We start from the raw sequence: 20,527 nt of genomic DNA on the forward strand, positions 1-20,527 counted from the left end.
AGAAAGAAAGAAAGAAAGAAAGAAAGAAAGAAAGAAAGAAAGAAAGAAAGAAAGAAAGAAAGAAAGGAAGGAAGGAAGGAAGGAAGGAAGGAAGGAAGAAAGAAAGGAAGGAAGGAAAGAAAGAGAAAAAAAGAAAGGGAGGGAAGGAAGGAAAGGAGGAAGGAAGGGAGGAAGGAAAGAAGGGGAAGGAAAAAGAAAATCATTGTGATAAAAGGGAAGAGATGTTGGAGGACTTGAGCCTTACTGAAGTTATGCAGAAACACTGCTAGGAAATGATGATTCTTAACTGACATGTGTAAAGTAATGACACTTGGCCTAAATCCAACAGTCTGCTGTGTGGGTGAAGGCTTGGGTGCTGCTGCCATCAGGAGCGAAGTACAGAGGTTGAAATGCGTTTTTCCCAACTTCATTTTTTCCAGATCTAAGGAGAGAAGGGTCACTTTCTCCGGTTAACTCACAAAAAATCACCTTGCTGCTGCAGTCCCCAGCGGTCAAGTTCATCACCAACCCCGAGTTCTTCACTGTGCTGCATGCCAATTATGTGAGTGCCCTAAAATGCGGAGGGAGTGGCCTGGCTTGGCAAGACCCAAAACACAGCTTTGTAAAGTCATCTGATAGATCTAAAAGGGTAGAATTTTAACGTAAGCAAGAAAAAACAAAGAAGACAGCTCAGTCCACTCTTTTGACTATCTGTGAGTCTCCCAAAAAGGACAAAGGCTGGATTTGGAAATGCTGTTGCCTCTTTGGGTTTTTGTTAGGCTCAAATGTGTTAATGTCAGTGAAAGTACTTTGGAAGCAAACTTGTTTTTGTTATTATTAAAATTTTAAAGGAGCAAGATTATGAATCGGCCAGATTCCCTTCAACCTAATAATTTTATAAAATCATTTTCACTGATAAAATTTTAAAGCAGAGTTCTTCTAGGTAAATAACTGGGTTTCTTTTTGATATGGTTTTTTCAAATATCACACTGAAGTTAAATTTAATATGATTTTACATATGTAGTTTTTTCATTGCTTTTTTTGGTATTTTCAAGAAAGCAATGGCATGATATCATTATATTCATTAATTTTTCCATTCAACAAACATTTTCTGCGGTTCAGGCTCAGATCTAGGTGCTGGAGTCACAAAGACAGATTAAGGTGACACCTAAACAGTAGGAGATCCCATTTTGTGGAGCAATGATGTGAAAAAGATCAGCCCAGTGTGACAGGACCAGGCCAAACTGAGGGAGGACAGAGTGCTCTGGGGGCACCAGGGAGCATTCTTGGGGAGGCGGCTGAACTGAGTCCTGAAGGTCAAAAGTGGACAAGAAGAAGTCCAGGCAGAGGGACATCTGTAGAAAGGATGCACCCATGAGGAGGCCTGGGGGATAAGTCCAAGGTGGTGAGTGTGAGTGACTGGCAGGAGGGAGAGAGAAGGAGGGGCTGGAGACTGGGCATTCATGTAAAGGAGCCTGGATCTACTGCAGCAGGTCACAGGAGTCAACAGTGGCACTCAGGCTGCCTGACCAGGGGGGTTGATGATGCATTTTCTCTGGCAGAGTGTCAGGGAGAGAGACTGAGCTGAGGAGGTTAAGACACAGGCTGATTCAACCACTGAGTGAGAGATTATCTGGCTGTGACCTAAGGAAGGGGTGGGAACGTGGCAAGGAATGGCTCCATTCAAGGACATTTCTCACGGACTCAGCAGCACTTAGGTCCACCGTGATCATGAGTGGGTGCAAGATGATAACTCAAGAAAGACAGCGTAGTTTCTGCTTTGGGCACCTGGGTGAGGCAGTGACCGCACTGAGCTGGAGCTGGAGTTTGACTGGGTGATGGAGGGCATGGCTGCAGAGGAGGATATCAGTTTTTAGCAGGTTATTTCTAAGAAGCCTGTGGGATACCCAGTGGCTCGATCCCAAGCAGCTCCCCAGAAGTGTTGTGGGGGCCACAGGGAGAAAGCGCGTGGCACATGGCCATGCCCCAGCTCTGGGTGCAGGTGGCCCTGGGCCAGTAGGAGCCACTGGCCCAACCCCCTGTCTACATGTGGTCTGTCCTTTCACCCGCGCCCCCGCCGGTGAAGAGATGAAGGATGAAGAGATGAAGAGATGAAGGATGGGAAGAGATGAAGAAAGACATGACACTCACACCAGCCCTGTGTACTGTCACACTGTCATGTCTTTCTTCATCTCTTCCCATCCCCCAACCTCCCTACACACACACACACACACACACACACGTTTTTACATAGGATTCAAAGAAATGACAGACCTCTCACATCCAGACTTCAATCCCCAGAGGCCCTAAATTAATGCTCCCCGTTTTAGACAGGTAGGAGGACCAAAGGCAGACCTCAACAGTCAGAGAAGGGACCATGGAGGAGAGAGAGGAGTGAGGTTCAGGTGGGTAGAGGGAGACCAAGGAGAGCCAGACATGACTAAGACAGCAAGAAAACCGTGTGGAGTCGCACAGATGGGTGGTGGGCCGCGTCCCGTACTCCGCAGCACTCAGGTGGAACGGTGTCACAGATTGTCCATGTGGGCCAAGGGGGCATGATTCAATGCACGTTTACTTTTTTTTTTTTTGCGACAAAGCCTTGCTCTGTTGTCCAGGCTGGAGGGCAACAGCACAATCATAGCTCACTGCAGCCTCTGTTCTCGGACTCAGGTGATCCTCCCACCTCAGCCTCCCAAGTAGCTGGGACCACAAGCACATGCCACCATGCCCCACTAATTTTAAAAATTTTTTGTGGAGATGGGGTCTTGCTATGTTGCCCAGGCTGGTCTCAAATTCCTGGGCATTTACTTCTTGAGCAAGAGCTCATTTTCTGAGGCCTCTACCTCACACTCATAATAAACCGCTGTGTCACAATCATACTTAGCAGTGTTAGTGTGCTCATGGTGTGCTTGCTCTGTGTTTTTCCTCATTCCCCACTCCTTACGCCATCGCCCTGACCCGTCTCAGAGTGCCTACCGAGTCTTCACCAGTAGCACCTGCTTAAAGCACATGATTCTGAAAGTCCGACGGGATGCTCGCAATTTTGAACGCTACCAGCACAACCGGGACTTGGTGAATTTCATCAACATGTTCGCAGACACTCGGCTGGAACTGCCCCGGGGCTGGGAGATCAAAACGGACCAGCAGGGAAAGGTGAGTGTGACTCACATGCTGGGTTTTCATCAAACAGGCTCCTTCCCCAAGGTGAAGATTAGCGAGGATGTGAGGAGGAAGGTATAGGGTGGAGTTATGTCTGAGAGATGCGCTGTCGGCTGCCAGCAGGAAAGAGGGTGATGACCATCCACATCTGGGCTTCTCAACCTCAGCACTACTTTGGGGAGAAGGGGGCCAGGCCAGGGGAATATCCTGTGCCTTACAGGACATTAGCAGCATTCCTATCCCTCACGCCACTAGATGCCAACCATTGTGACATTGCTATGTGTTCCCTAGGGGGGGCAAAGTCACACCTAATTAAGAACCACTGTCTACATGTTTTTAAATTTAGGTTTGGAACATGGAACCGAATTCTGTTCAGCGAACTTTTGGTTGTTTGCCTCCTTAGACAGCTAACTCTCAGGGGATAAACTCATTGGTTAAATGCAGTGACACTGTTAGAGGATTTGTTGTGATTTCCCTAATACACCTTAAGTTTTCTGTAAAACAGCCTAACAAGCAGGGTGGGGTGTGCTGGGCCCGTGTGATCTTCCCTGACTTACAGTTTGCTTCTGTGTGACCTTAACCCAAACCGGGCCTTTCTGGCCATGCTTTAGAAGACCAGCTGAGTCTGAAAACAAGAAGGTTTCTTCCTAATCTTCATCAACCATCTCAATGTATTCAAATGACATGCCAAGTAATTTACTAGAACTGAACCTGTGTAACCTTCTATGAACTTTACCAGAGAGAACCCCTCCCTCTTTCTGATCCAAGGAACCAGAAGCTTTGCCTGCAGTCATGTCTGTGACGTGTCCTTTCCTCTGTGAATGTGAGCCTGCAAAGCCATGTTCCCCAAAGGGAGCTGATTTGGCATCAATGTCCCCTCAAAGCCTTGCATCTCTCTCCTACAAACCCCTTAGCATGCCTCAGAACCTGGACTCTCTGGAGTGTGTGGGGAAAGAATGGGGGACTCATTACAAGTCCATTCAGAAAATGAATCTCTAGGACCAGCTCCTCTGCAACCAGGGATGAATTAGGGGAGGGGAAAGAGCATGCCTTGTGTAGTAGAAAAGCCAGTGTAGCCAGCATCTGCTTCCTGGGACCTTCTCATTGATTGGACATGGCCTCTGTTGGGAGGGGGGCAATGATTTGTATGTGGGGACTTGGTGATATGCATTAGGGTGAGAAAATGAAGCCTGAGCCAGAACAGAAAGTAAAGGAGTGGCTTATCAGAGCTGGGTTTCGGGTAGCCACGTTTACATTTATTGCTTAACCAGGACACCAAGACATGCAAGACATGCACCAAGACACCACCATGTTCATCATGCAAACAGCACACACCAATGTGAACAGCTTGCTGAGTCTTGAATTTCCACGACTGCAGTTTTTGTAACAGGATAAGGATGTCAGGGAGCCCAGCGGAATGACAAGGAGGCTTCCCAATGCAATAAGCCCTGGTTCTCCATGGTACACATGCAGATAATGTGACATCCCCTGGTCAGCACACCAGCAGGGAAGCAGAGAGGCGGAGATGCACTCTGAGAATTTTGTTCCATTTGGGAATGCATATGAGGGAATTTCTGGCAAGAGCTCTTCCCCCTAATTCTCTTTAGCAAGAAGATATCATACATGAGAAAGAAAAATTCTGAATTTGAAATGAGAAGACTTTCAGTTATGACACCAACTAGCTGTGTGCCTACACACACATGCACACACACACACACACAAATGGTCTCACCTATTTCTTATTAATTGAACACACACACATACACACACTCATAGTGACAGAATGTCTAAGAGACATACCATGTAGTGAATTGCTGGGGAAAGCAGCTTTAGACTTGCAATGTATTACCACAGTCCATAGGGTGATCAGAGAGGAACAAAGGAGGGTAATGGGAAAAATACATGGACCAGTCCATCTCAGTCTAAATACATGACCCTGTGCAAGTCACTCCACCTTTCTGAGCCTTAAAATAGCAACAATAATGCCTACGTTGCCTTCATGATTTTACAACCAGATAAATAAGTTAATAAGTTCATGAAGGAATGATTGATAATATCGTGACAGATTAGTAGTATCTGCCATTCTTTCTCTTAATGTCTCCCAAAATAATCCAAGATCAAAATTGTTAAGTGGGGGAAATAAAAGAATATCTCATTGCCAAAGCCCATTGATGAGGGGAATAGATTGAGAAAAACATGTTAGGACTGTGTCTTACAGGTTTCACCCTTGGAAAGGATATGCTGCACAGGAGGCTGAGAGTTAGGAACACAACTCCCTGAACAATGGGGTGGCCATAGCTCACTATGCAAAAGCCATGCCTTGTGTAGTAGAAAAGCCAGTGTAGCCAGCATCTGCTTCCTGGGACCTTCTCATTGATTGGACATGGCCTCTGTTGGGAGGGGGGCAATGATTTGTATGTGGGGACTTGGTGATATGCATTAGGGTGAGAAAATGAAGCCTGAGCCAGAACAGAAAGTAAAGGAGTGGCTTATCAGAGCTGGGTTTCGGGACCTTCATAGCTGTCCAGAGCAGGTCCTTGCCCCTCACCCTGGACAATCTGCTTCTTGCTTTATCTACAAATTCAAACATGGCAACCTTTGCTTTTATTATCCACCTTGATAGGAAGTAGAAGGGCTGGGCAGAGCTGTTTGGTGTCTTTGAATGCATAGTCATCTCTACAAAGGGGACAGAGGCAAGGAGCTCAGAGCTCTGCTGCTTCAGGAGGACTGGAGCAAAGAACACACTGGCATCTGACTCATCTGCCGTCTTCAGATTCTGAGAAAGGAGGACAGAGCCTTCTGCCCAATTTAATAGAGATTGCATGTGTGCCTTACGCCTCATTCCAAGTCCGAGCTGAGGGAGGCAGTCACCATCAGAGAGGTAGGGCGGTGGGCCCCATGGGTCCTATCTTGTAGCAGACATGAGACCAAGGCAGCTTCTGCTAAGGAATGAATAAATAAAATGAGAAGGGGCCTAGGAAGAGACACTACTGCAAGAAGCAAACAGAATCTTGGTCTGACAAAAAGCATGTCTCTTTTTTCAGAAAGCATATTCTTTCTCAGAAAGTATAATTTTCTTTGGAAATTAGAACTGTTTAAAAGACATCTATTCATCTTCCATGAAATGGCACAGGAGCACATGACTTCTGTTATTAACCAAGAGGAAAAAGCCACAAACAGAAAACAAGCTGAGAGGAAACAGACATAGGTAGTCTGAAAATAGCTGTTTTAAGATTGCAGGGAAAAGCAAAAGGTAAAAATAATAGCATAGGGATAAAACAGAGCAGCACTGATGCTGTGTGAAATGTCATCACCGATATGGCGTATGAACATGGAAACAGCCCCTAAAGCAGAAGGAAGGGACCAGATTTCAATCAGTGGAGGAGACGGTAAAAAAAAAAAAAAAAAAAAAAAAATGCAAAACTGAAAAAAGAAAAACCTTATCTTCTCTATGCTTATCCTAACCATTCAAGTTAATGCCACAACCTTCCCTGACCCCTAGACCATATGCTCCCCCATGTCACTTACACATTTATTAGGTTTATTGCTTATTGTCTGTTTCTTGTGGCAGGATTTTAAGCTTTTTGAGAATAGAAATCTTTGTTTTGCTCACTGATAAAATATCAAGGGCCAAGAATAATGCCTAGTATATAGTTGGCACTCAATAAATCTTTGTTGCACCAATGACTTACACAGTTACCTGAGGGAAGAAACCAGAATACTAGGTACAGCAGGAATAATTAAATATTAGTGTTAATTATATTCAATATTAAAATTAAAACGTTGCTGATTTAAAATAAATTATTTAGGTGAGCAGATTCATTGGGCTCACTGAATTACAGTAAAGGTAATTAAAATACATTATATATCTACACATGTTCTGGAATGTCTTTAAATAGGAATTCTTTAAAAATCTTATCAATATACAGCCATGATAATATAAAAGTTACCTACAAAAGAATAAAACTCAGACAAGCTTCAAATTTCCCATCCTAAAAATGAAACTAGAGAAATCCACAGAGCAATGACTCCAAGATATTGATGAGAAAAGATTGCAGTCCAGTAGTCCTAAATACAGACAATGATTGTCATTCATGGGTGAAAACAGAAAAACAACCTCATGTGCAAAATCAGAGCTTACCCTACTCTTTTACCCATCCTGATTGTTACGGTTTGATAGTTTGGATATGATTTATTTGACCCCTTAAATCTCACACCAGAATTTAATCCCCACTGTGGCAGTGTTGGAGGTGGGGCCTAGTGGAAGGTGTTTGGGTCATAGGGACAGATCCTTCAGGAAGGACTGGTGCCATCCTTGCAGCAATGAGTGAGTTCTTGCTTATTAGTTCCCTCTAGAGCTGGTTGTTAAAAACAGCCTGGCACCCACTCCCTACCCGCACTCTCTCTGGCTTCCTTGGGATCTCTGCACATGGTCCCCTTCACCCTACACTGTGAGTGGAAGGAAGCAGCCTGGGGCTTTCACCAGACGCCCAGTCTTCCAATCAGCAGGATCATGAGCCAAATAAACCTTTTTTCTTTAGAAATTTCCTGGTCTCAGGTATTCCTGTATAGTGACACAAACACACTAAGACGCTGATGAAGCACCAAAAGTCATTCTCCAGATGGATCACTAACAAATCAAAGCACGACATTAATAGTGAAAAAATGATGGTATATAAAGGACCAGTGGTGAGTATTTAAATCAATCAAATACATACCTATAAATAAAAGTAATTGTTGTTAAAATGCTTTAAAACATATTGGAAAAGTCTAAATAAAATATGTGAAAAGCTGTACAATACAAATGGAATAGTTGTATAGTAACAGTCTGGATCAATATCACCAGACTGGAATAAAAAAAAAAAAGGTAAGAAAGTGCGAAGTGGGAAGATGAGCAGGGGAAGGAAGGTTATGCTGAGTTACTAGTTGGGCTCAAGGACAATAAAACTGGATCACTTAAAAAACAAAGGCTAAATATAGTAATTTGACAAGCTTAAAAGGCAACTGTTTGTACCATTTAAAATAGAATTTTTCTCTTCCAAATTCCTTCAAAAGATAAAATCAAACAAAATAGAGTTTGTATGACAAAACACAAAAAACTGCAAAGAAGATGGAAACAATAAAAGTAAGATAACAAGTAAGTAAAGTAAAAAAGTAAGTAAAGCCAAGCATAACAGTTATGGCAATAGGTGGAAACATGATAAACTTATGTACCAAAAGGAAAACACTTTCAGCTTTGGTAACAAACAGATCCAGTTTACAAAAAGACATACCTAAGAGGTGATTTAGAAAGTTTAGAAATAAAAGAATAAATATTAATGTAGTGTGAAGACAATAACAGAAAAACCAGTGGTGCAGTATTAATATAATATAAAGGAGAGTTTCAACCATAATCCTTAAATGGGGGTCAAAGAAATATTTCATATTAATCAATGGCACAATTAAGATAAAGATATAATAATCATGTACCTTGTGAGCCAAATAATAACATATTATACTAAATAAAGAAAAATCAAGGAGAAATGAAAGGAGATGAAAGAAATACAGTTGTAGTAGGAAAATGTGTTTTATATCCATCAGTTTGACAGATTAGACAAAATAATTTGAGATTTAAACAATTTAACTTTATGTGAATGAAACATATTGATTCTTTTATTAGAAATAAAGTTTACGTGAATGAACAAACAAAATGTGGTATATATCTGCAATGAAATGTTTGTCCTTACAAAGAAATGAAATTCAGACACACGCTACAACATGAATGAACCTTGAAGACATTATGCTGAGTAAAATAAGCAAGACACAAAAGGACAAGAGTTATATGATTCCACTCATATGAGGAACCTAAAATAGTCAAACTTATAGAGATAGAAAGTAGATCAGAGGTTACCAGGGGCTTGAAGGAGTAGAAAATGAGGAGTTATTGTTTCGTGGATACAGTGTTTCAATTTGGGAAGGTGAGAAAGTGCTGGGGAAGGAGAGTGCCTATGGTTGCACAATCGTGAGAATTTATTATACTTAATGCCACTGAACTGTACACTTAAAAATGATTATCGTTTTACATATATTTTGCCACAACAACAAAAAAGAAAAAGGGCCCCCCAAAATAGAGTTGACAACTTCTTTTCATGATTATTTTTGTAAGTGGTGATATTCTACACTCCAAAGAAAACAAAAAAGCAGAATATAATCAGGTCACATCCTATGGTCATAAAGCAATAAAACTGAATTGTAGGTAAATTTAAGCACAATCATAAAAACAAAATCTTTGCCAGCTGGAAAGTAAAAGCAATGTTTTAGATGACTCTTGGATTTAAAATAAAATAAATACTTAGAAACCGTTGAGAAATGTTGAAAATACATATGAACAATACTTAATAAAATATAGAAAGGAATACTCAAAAACTTAGTAGCATTAGAGAATTTCAGTTGATTACTTTAGGAAATGTTTTTAAAAATTACTTGATAAAAATTATTTATTTATGTATTTATTTAGTGAGACTGGGTCTCGCTCTGTCACCTAGGCTGAAGTGCAGTGGCATGATCACAGCTCACTGCAGCCTCAACTTCCTGTGCTCCAGCAATCTTCCCACCTCAGTCTCCCGAGTAGCTGGGACCACAGATGCACACCACTACGCCTAGCTTTTTTTGGTATATTTTTTGTATATTTTTGGTAGAGACAGGTTTTTGCCATGTTGCCCAGGCTAGTCTCAAGCTTCCAAGTTCAAGAGATCCACCTGCTTTGGCCTCCCAAAGTGCTGGGATTACAGGTGTGATGAATACACATTTATATTTTAAAAACAAATACCCTGGGTCAACTAAGAATGTAAATAGGTTTTCATGACCTAATAAAGCCTCCTTTAAAACAGTGGACATCTTATTGTACAATTGGGCCTAGTAATTTTCCCTTAAAAATCAAGAATAAGAAAAGATTTCAACCACCACTTACTTAATGTTGTTCTAGAAGTATTCACCAATATTACAAAACAGGAGGTAAAAATGGAGTCCTCCTAAAGAAGGAGACAAAATTAACATGATTTGCAATTAAAAATCAAAGAGGATATACTTAAAAGAGTCGTTTATTTGATGGAAGCATTTAATGTGATGAGCAGACAGAAAGTAAATACACAAATAATAACTTTCCTGAGTACCAACAATGAAGGGTTATAAAACATTACAGGAAAAGATGCACTCAGAATAGCATATTAAATAGACAATATTAAATACCTATAAATCATCTTAACCAGAAAGATGTGTCTTTCAGTAAAACAACTACAAAACTGTACTAAGAAGAAAATTCTTTAATAGACATGTTCAGAAATGGGAAATGGTTACACAAACTCTCACAAGGAATGAATTCTCTCCAAAATCATTTGCAGTCTCAAAGTGATTCTAAACAAAATCCTGATAGAACTATTTTTGGAACTTAATAAAATTTGTATTAGTTCCTCTGGAAAAATGAAAGCAAACAGACAAGAATATGTAAGAAAATCTTGGAAAAGAAAGGGGAAACTTGCCCTACAGACGTTAATAATTGGAATAGTGCGGTACCAGTGAAAAGCCTCAGACCATTGGAACAAATAAAATATCCTGAAACAGACAGTAGTATTTATAAGAAATGTATTTATAATAAAACAATAGGAAATGAATGATTTGGAAAAATGAGCTCTCTGATAAAAAATATCAAACTATAACTTAATATTATACCAAAATAAGTTTCAGAAAGGTGAAAGATTTAGTGTTAACGATTAACTCACCTAAAGCTAGAAAAATATAGTTAAACACTTAACTGACCCCTGGAGAGAAATGATTGAGAGATTTGAATACATAGGAATATTAAAAATTCAGTGTATTAGAAAATAAAGCAAACAAAAATCAAAAGCAAATTTGAAAGCAGATGTATAACTTAGCACATGGATAATAAATAAGAAAACTTTAACATCCCAACAACAATAACAAAAAAGGGAACAGACATCGCAGGCAATACACTAAGGAAGGAATTGACTAATTAGCCTATAAGAAAATGTTTTTCTTTTGTAAATTCCCTGGGAAATTGTAATTCATCATTATTTACCATGTAACATTTCTAAGAGTTCTTTCAAAATTAGTATTTGTGAGAGAATTATAAAGAGGAAGATTCATGAACTAATGGTAACATGATAAATCTGAACAACTGCTGTGAAGATAGTTTATTAGTATGGATCAATAATCATAAATATTTTTCTAACTTTAACCAAGTAATTAATTCAACTTTTAGAAATGCATACCAAAGAATTGCCACAGATACACAAATATAAGGAACCTATTTAATTTAATTTATAAACATCTCAGCATGTATTTGAATAATGAAAAGTCTATTTTTAATATTTATTAGTTTAGCTTACACTTGTGTGTTTAAAATGCATGTTGATGCATTTTGTTTTTTCCCATTCCCATTTAAGTCTCATTCCATTTCCTTGTGTTTTTTACATCACTAGTGTCATTTTTTTAGTCCTCTACCAATTTTTCAAGGGTATATTATCTTCAGTTCCAATTGAACATACAGCTCTTTTTGAATCTGTGTGGGTTGCTGTCTTGGGGAATTTTACTGCAAGTCACAAATATTGATTCGCATGATATTAGAAGTGTTGTTATTTACCTTTTCCTGGGGGGTATATTTTATCTCAATAAACCACTTCCTGTATGAGTTTTATAAAGCTCTTTAAACTGCTTGTTTACAATGACATCCAATAGTTGAAATTATAAGCTTACACCTTCCAAGAATAATTTCTAAATCTGTATAAAATTTATTTAACTACTTTTGTCAGGTTAACCTAAAAATATCTAAAACTAGCATTGATTGAGGTCGTTTAAAGCTGGTATGACTTCACCAAATGTTACTGTTCATTGAAAAGAGAGTGATTAAAAAGTTGTCTTATAGTACAAAGGGTTTGTTGAAAAAAAAAAGCTAATAACTTTCTTTTTTATGAGAGATAATTTTAAATTTAAAGAACAATGTTGCCGTATATTGGAATATATACAGTAATCAGACATGGCACAAGGATTTATATTCAAGAGTGTTTGCCCAGGCACAGTGGCTCACAGTGGCCTGTAACCCCAGCACTTTGGGGAGGATGAGGCAGGCAGATCATCTGAGGTCAGGAGTTCAAGACGAGCCTGACCAACATGGAGAAACCTCATCTCTACTAAAAATACAAAATTAGCTGGGCATGGTGGTGTGCGCCTGTAATCCCAGCTACTCGGGAGGCTGAGGCAGGAGAATCACTTGAACCCAGGAGGCAGAGGTTGCAGTGAGCCTAGATCGTGCCACTGCACTCCAGCCTGGGTGACAGGCAACAAGAGTGAAACTCTGTCTCAAAAAAAAAAAAAAAAAAAAAAGTGTTCATTGAAGCATTATTTTAAAACAGTAAAAAAAACTCAAAGCTAAACATTAAGGAGTACCTAAAATTCATTGTCTATACTCTCCAGTCAAGACTTAATATCATGCTAGTCATTAAACATTCTCGTTAAGAACACTTAATAATTTAGGGAAAATACTTACAAAATAGAAAGTGAAAAAATGTGGAGAAAATATGTATATATTTGTATGTATGGAAAAGAAAAAACTGAGGAGAAAAAAATATTTTGGTGATTATCTTTAGATGCTGATATTTGGGGTGATTTTATTATCTTCTTTCTACTTTTTTATCTTTTAAAGTTTTTTCTCAGTGAAAATATACACATTCTGTAATAAAAAAGAACATTTATCTTAAATGGAAATAAAATACTCTACAAATTAATTACTAGTATTATCTTAACCCAGTAAAGACTCTATTGCTGTCATTTGTCATGTTGAATAAAGTATTATAATCACTACTTAGAAACTCCATGAACCATGTAGAGTGCTTATCTATGACTGATACGGCTTCATTCAGCTACTGAGCAAACAGGCACAGTGTCCTGTTCCCCATCTAGATCAGTGGTCTCCAACCTTTTTGACACCAGGGACCAGTTTTGTGGAAGACAATTTTTCCATGGATGGGAGGGTAGGGGATAGTTTTAGGAAGACTCAAGCATGTTACATTTATTATCATTTTATTTGTATTATTATTACATAACAACATATAATGAAATAATCCTATAGCTCACCGTAATGTACAATCAGTAGGAGCCCTGAGCTGGTTTTTCTGTGATTAGATGCTGCCATCTGGGGGTAATGAGAGATGGTGACAGATCATCAGGCATTGGATTCTCATAAGGAGTGTGCAACCTAAATCCCACACATGCGCAGTTCACAATGGGGTTTGCGCTCCTATGAGAATCTGATGGCACCGCTGATCTGACAGGAGGTGGAGCTCAGGTGGTAATAATGCTCACTTGCCGGTGGCTCACCTCCTGCTGTGCAGCCTCCTTTAGCCTGAACTAGATAGATGAGTTTTGAGTAGATTAAAAAAGGAAGTAGGGGGTAGGGGAGGCTGGGCAGAAATAATCTGAGGCCTGGGCCCTGTAGCACTCCTGTATATTACTGACTCCATTTTGGCCTTTTCTCACACATGGTGCTTTTTTCACTGGTCTGTTTGCAGTCTTTTTTCGTGGACCACAACAGTCGAGCTACCACTTTCATTGACCCCCGAATCCCTCTTCAGAACGGTCGTCTTCCCAATCATCTAACTCACCGACAGCACCTCCAGAGGCTCCGAAGTTACAGCGCTGGAGAGGTAACCCTCCCTACACCCCACCCTACTGTTCTCTGGTCACAGTCTCTGCCTCTTCCATGGGGGCAGAACAATTCTTTAGTGGCTAGGATCTAGGGTTGCCTGCGCTGGAAGAGACTAAGCCATATGCACCCTGCTCTGTAGAAGAATGATGACCGGGACGCCCACTTAACACCCCAGACCTTCACCCCATCTCTACTAAAAAAATACAAAAAATTAGCCGAGCGTGGTGGCGGGCGCCTGTAGTCCCAGCTACTCGGTAAGAGGTAACTGTCTTCAGTTACCTTTTCTGCCTTGCCTTTTTTCCCACACAATCACCACTACTGAAAACCTGTCTAGTTGAAAGAAAATTGAAAATGCAATGTCGGGAGATCCCTACACTTATAGCTGGAGCTGTGCCTCCTGAGGCCTGTCACGTGTGAATACATGGAACTGCTATGTTATGTCTAACTTTAAACTTCTACCTCTCCATAACATCCTAGAAAATACTTCCATAATGTATCCATGGACTAGAAACTAGGGGAAATTAACCAGGCCACAGGAAGTGGTGCTCTATTCCTACTGGACTCCCACTCTACCATGTGCTCTTTCCTTGGCAGCACTTTGTGGCTACCATGAAGGGCTGAGCATCACTTCATTGCTTTTCTGAATTAGTATCTATATCCCATACTCTTCCTGTCCTTCTTTCTTGAGCCAAAACTCAAAACATAGCTCTTTGTTTGCTCCTGATCAGTTCCTGACAATATCATGAGCAAATCTCTTTTTAAGTCCTAACTGACATTTCCCAAGTATCTGTGCCTTCTTTTTGTGGAAACCACCAGGATCTCAAGAGATGTGGTCTCTGAGAACTACTTTGCATAAAACAGCTTTTAGAATTGGATTATAATCAGGTTAAAAAATGAAAAACATGGTGTAGGAAGGAAAGGAATAGATGTGTATGTAGGTGAGTGAGTGTGTGTGTGTGTGTGTGTGTGTGCATGTGTGTGGTGGGTGTGTGTGTGTGTATATATATATATGTAGAGAGAAAGAGAGAGATACTTATATCCCACAGTGAGTCATTCCAGGGAGAACCAGGGAGTTTCTCTCCAGAGAAACTGAGAAGATAACAATTCACCCTGCAGCCACCTCCTCCAGATAGCAAACATAAGTCTCAAGGGAAGAGCCTATTGTTGATGTATCGGCACTAGTTATTTACCACTTTTTCAGAAGGAGTCCTCAGTATACTCTGAGAAACATAACTGTTTCCAACCAGTGGCACTCATGGCTTAATGCCAGTGTGATAAAATGAATTTTGTTTTCATGGAGTCGTCTGAAGTATCATTGTTTCAGGAGACTGCTGAAAGCATGCTAAATCTTTCTTTCTTCATATGCATAAGGTGTATGTGACCAGGCAGAGAGGGAGTACTACACATCCCTGAGCATTACATGAGTGTCAGGATTTGCTAGATGCAGATGTGTTCACAGACTACAGAAAGCAATGCCCCAGCTTCCCAGTTCAACATGCATAGTCTCTCTCCCTGGTGGCATTCCTGTAACACTCCACAAACTACAAGGTGGATTGTCTTGAGATTATAGGGAATAAATTCAAAATTCTTCATGAATTTGAATATACCATTTAAATTTACTTAAAACGTTCAAGCTCTTTAATCTCATTAAGAGAATTTCAGTATCCACATAGGGTGACTACATGTGATAAAGTAGCTGAGTACTGCAGACAGATTCACTGCCAATAAAACAAAAACTTCAGTTGTGCAAGATGAATTCCCTAAAATACAGATCTCTTACAATGACAAGAAATTAATCTGAAATGTAAATATTTAAAACCTTTCTAACTGAAATAACAAGACTGAAACCATGGACACCACTTGCATTACCTGTTTTAAAACATGTGTTTGATGGGATTGAAAAGCCCGAATAGAGTGAATTTAATATCATTTAAATCATTAATATCATTTGCCATAACATGTATGGCAAAGTGCCATCTGTATCAGTTACGATCTAGCTGGGGCCGGGCGCAGTGGCTCACACCTGTAATCCCAGCACTTTGGGAGGCCGAGGTGGGCAGATCACGAGGTCAGGAGATCCAGATCATCCTAGCTAACACGGTGAAACCCTGTCTCTACTAAAAAAAATACAAAAAATTAGCCTAGCATGGTGGCGGGCGCCTGTAGTCCCAGCTACTCAGGAGGCTGAGGCAGGAGAATGGCGTGAACCCGGGAGGTGGAGCTTACAGTGAGCTGAGAGAGCGCCACTGCACTCCAGCCTAGGCGACAGAGCGAGACTCCGTCTCAAAATAAATAAATAAATAAATAACTAGCTGGAAGACTCTAACACATACGACGAAAGGGCGTTGCTGTGCAATAGCCATCTGTCTGCTTCCTAATGCATCCACCCTGACTGTTCGTCACATTTCCAAACCTCATCCATCCCTGTGCCCATCCTCTCTCTTCTGGTAGCTTTTGACTGACACAAGGGGACACTAAAAAAAGCAACAGAGAGAGAAGCCAAGAGGCAGAGGGTATCTGATCCAGAGGCAGTGCACCAGAGAAAACAAAGACTCAGCCTCTAAGAAAATAAATATGTGGTTCCTCCCACTGCAAGAGCCCTCAGCCTAGGGACAAGGAGACAGAGGGACTCTGGTATCAAAATAGAGGGGAGTGGGTGGTAGGAAATGTTGACTGCATTTGCTGTGATGTGATTTGGCTCAGTGAAAATTGATTTCATGCTTGGCTTGCTATGAGCACTGTGGAATGCAAAGTATGAGACAATCCCTGCCTTGGAGAAGTTTGTATTCCATTTTGAAGCCAGGCCAAAATACAGAGTTAAGTAACAAGAGAAATCAGAATATGGTTGAGTGGCAAGAGAGATGTTAGGATAAGTGCCACAAAAGTTCAAAAGAAACCAAAGAAAAGTATCTTTTAAAATAAGGTACCTGGCATGCCTGTAATGCAAACACTTTGGGAAGCTGAGATGGGAGAATCGCTTGAGCCTAGGAGTTTGTGACCAGCCTGATCAGCATGGCGAGACCCTTTCTCTACAAAAAATTTAAAAATTAGTCTGGTGTGGTGGCTTGCGCCTGTGGTCCTAGCTACTTGGGAGGCTGAAGTGGGAGGATGGCTTGAGCCTGGGAGGTAGAGGCTGAAGCAAAATGTGTTCACACCACTGCACTCCAGCCTAGGCAACAGTGCAAGACTCTGTCTCAACAAAACAAAACAAATAATCAAATAAAATAAGGTACCTGACTAGAACTTGAAAACTGGTAGAATAGCTACAAAGGATGGGGAAAGGAAGCCTTACAGAGCACAGCCTAAGCAAAGGTGCAGAGGTCGGATTGAGAAAGGCTCACAGAGAGACAGCGACTAGTTCAGTCTGAGCTGAGCAGCAGGTCCCCACTTGCTGTGCCTTGGTTTTCAGAAAACTTTAGTGCTGCATGGAAGAGTTGGAACTTTTTAAAGGGACCCCTGAATGAATTTGAGGAAAGTAATTGAATCACCCATTGTTTCAGGGTAAAATAATCTCTAAAACACATTTTGAGAGATAAGGAAAGACTCTTGGCATTTGGGGCAGGACAATTCTCTGATGTGTGGAATCGTCCCATTACATGGCAGGACGTTTTTTTCCTGACCCCATCCATTGAATGTCAGGAGTGCCCCCACTTCCCTAGTCATTATGACAAAACAAAACAGAACAGCCCCCCAGCATTTCCACACACCCCTAGATGGTAGTATTTCCCCAGTGAAGAACCATTGTTTTACAGTCTAGTAAACTGAAATGCCAAGAGCTCACTTCACACAGGGAGTTCAGGACCACAGCTCAGGTTTCCCAACAGCCATCCATGCAAACTCATTTTTTTGTTGTTGTTGTTGTTGAGATAGAGTCTCGCTCTGTCACCCAGGCTGGAGTGCAGTGGCACAATCTCGGCTCACTGCAACCTCTGCCTCCTGGGTTCAAGTGATTCTCCTGCCTCAGCCTCCCAAGTAGTTGGGATTACAGGCATGCACCACCATACCTGGCTAATTTTTGTATTTTCAGTGGAAACGGGGTTTCACTATGTTGGCCAAGCTGGTCTTGAACTCTTGACCTCAAGTGATCTGCCTGCCTCAGCCTCCCAAAGTGCTGGGATTACAGACGTGAGCCACCACGCCCGGCCACAAACTTATATTTTTAAAAGAAGACTATGAAAGCCAAGAACAGGAAGGGCTGTGGCAAAGAGGGATTCGAGAGAGGCCTGCTGGAGACCACTGCCACAAGCAGATGGAAGGGGATGAGGCCGCGTTGAGGTGACAAAGAGAGAAAACAAAGGGCAGCCCATGGGGAGAAGCCTCAAGAAAGTCAGGAGGTGTGGAGGAAAAAGTCACTAGGACTTGAGTCTGCAGACAGGCATTCCAGCTCCAGCATGTCCACAGAAGAGCTGGGTATCAATCTATGTTCATTCCTCCCCTGCTAGCGACCCCAGCTTCCTCTGCAAATGGGTGACCACTAACGTGTGTTCCAGCTCTGTGATTCTCAGAGTCTGTGGGGCTTGATTCCACGTCTTCAGGACCGCGTAACTATGAGTCCCATTAACAGCACAGAGCTAAGAGGAACAGGAAAGGCAGGAAGGGAGGATGGCAGGTTTGTCTTTAGGCAAGTTGATAATGTGTGTGAAAAATAGCAGGATATCTGATTAGATATGACAGTTCAACAGATGGAAATATGACACTCAGGAATCATCAGTGGGTTATTTCCACAATCCATTGTTTTTCTGTGTCCTATATCACAGGCAACAGGGAATTAAGCTATAGATATTTCTTAGACTACAACTTACAAGTGCGGGTATTTTCTGTTCACCTACATAAGCCATTCTCTTGAGTGTTATTGAGCAGTTGATTTTTTATAAATTGCATGTAAGGACAAAATTAAAGTGAGTTTCTCTATTAAGGATCCTAAATGGTAAAATGTTTTTCTCCAAACCCCAATGGCAGATTATTAATAGAAACATTGGTAAAAATCTTTTGGATTCTCCTTTACCTCACCTGGAAAATTTTCAGACAGATTCCTGAAAGCAGTTATTATAAATAGAGGATTTATACATAAAAAGATCGTTATTTGACACTTTGACTTGCATTTTAATGCGGAGGCACATCTGTCTGCAATATATTCAAGCATCAGCAAAGTAGGACTTACCTCTCCTCAGAATGTGTGACCAGAATAGGTCACAGATAAGTGGAGTGCTGTGAATACTGGATCCCATCTTAGCAAAGAAATCACAAAAGGGTAACACATTTGCCTTGTTTACACTGCAATTCCTAATATAAGTTGACATCAATAAGGAAGGATAAGCAGAGCACATACTTTTCATTTATTTTGCCATCTTATCTTGGTCAGGTTAGAAAATTGTTAGTCATAGAAAATTTCTGGAAGGTACACACCCAAAAAAAAGCTTGACAGTGACTGCCTCAGGAAAGGGCAAGAGTCTAACAGGGAAGAGAAACCTGCGTCTCACTTTAGAAGCAGAAGTCACTCTTAGTCATTCTTTGCAGCGAGCTTCTTTGATGGCAAAAGTCATTTCATTGGCTCTGGTGACATGCAGGAACCTTCATTCAGGAAGCTTGCTTTTGGGGAGAGTAATCACTGCATTGCTTCTTAAAATCGGTCATTTTCCTCTTGGTTCAATATAACCTGCACTTGGTCACAGGTTTGGCTGGAAGTTTGTAAAATTCAGACAACTTTGAACATGAACTTTTTAATTACAGTCATACATCACTTAACAGCAGGGATACATTCTGAGAATGTTGTTGTTAGGCAATCTTGTCATTGTGGACATCCTAGAGTATACTTACACAAACCTAGATGGTACAGCCTACCACACACCTAGGCTATATGGTATGGCCTATGGCTCCCAGGCTGCAAACCTGTGCAGCATATTAACTGTACAGAATCCTGTAGGCAGTTGTAACACAATGGTATTTGTGCCTCTAAACATATCTAAACACAGAAAAGGTAAAGTAAAAATACAGTATAAAGATTTTAAAAATAGCATACCCGTATAGGACACTTACAGTGAATGGAGTTTGAAGGACTGGAAGTTGCTCTGGGAGAGTCAGTGAGTGAGTGATGGTGAGGCCTAGGGCATTAGTGTACACTACTGTAGAATATAAATACTGTGCACTTAGGCTACGCTAAATTTTTTTTTATTATTATACATTAAGTTGTGGGGTACATGTGCACAATGTGCAGGTTTGTTACATAGGTATACATGTGCCATGTTGGTTTGCTGCATCCATTAACTCGTCATTTACATTAGGCATTTCTCCTAATGCTCTCCTTCCCCGCCCCCCCGCCCCGCCAACCCCACTACAGGCCCCTGTGTGTGATGTTCCCCTCCCTATGTCCATGTGTTCTCATTGTTCAACTCCCACTCATGAGTGAGAACATGCGGTGTTTAGTTTTCTCTTCTTGTGTTAGTTTGCTGAGAATGATGGTTTCCAGTTTTATCCATGTCCCTGCAAAGGACATGAACTCATCCTTTATTATGGCTGCATAGTATTCCATGGTGTATATGTGCCACATTTTCTTTATCCAGTTCATCACTGATGGGCATTTGGGTTGATTCAATTTTTTTTTCTTTTTTTTTGAGATGGAATCTCACCTTGTCTCCCAGGCTGGAGTGCAATGGCATGATCTCGGCTCACTGCAACCTCCTCCTCCTGGGT

At 41.0% G+C, this 20,527-nt stretch overlaps 1 protein-coding gene across 6 annotated transcripts in view; it reads left to right on the forward strand.

Annotated features, from left to right (window-relative positions):
- HECW1 (HECT, C2 and WW domain containing E3 ubiquitin protein ligase 1) overlaps window positions 1–20,527 on the forward strand; it is a 172,902-nt gene that overhangs the window by 74,157 nt on the left and 78,218 nt on the right. For all 6 annotated transcript variants that reach the window (XM_017894935.1, XM_017894936.1, XM_017894938.1 and 3 more), the window contains 3 exons: window positions 420–541; window positions 2,947–3,132; window positions 13,701–13,835. In XM_017894935.1, coding sequence (XP_017750424.1) covers window positions 420–541; window positions 2,947–3,132; window positions 13,701–13,835 — 443 coding nt within the window. The remainder of the gene's footprint in view (window positions 1–419; window positions 542–2,946; window positions 3,133–13,700; window positions 13,836–20,527) is intronic.

This window comes from Rhinopithecus bieti, unplaced genomic scaffold (assembly GCF_001698545.2).
Source record: "Rhinopithecus bieti isolate Rb0 unplaced genomic scaffold, ASM169854v2 scaffold_26424, whole genome shotgun sequence".
In the NCBI taxonomy this organism is placed as follows: Eukaryota; Metazoa; Chordata; class Mammalia; order Primates; family Cercopithecidae; genus Rhinopithecus; species Rhinopithecus bieti.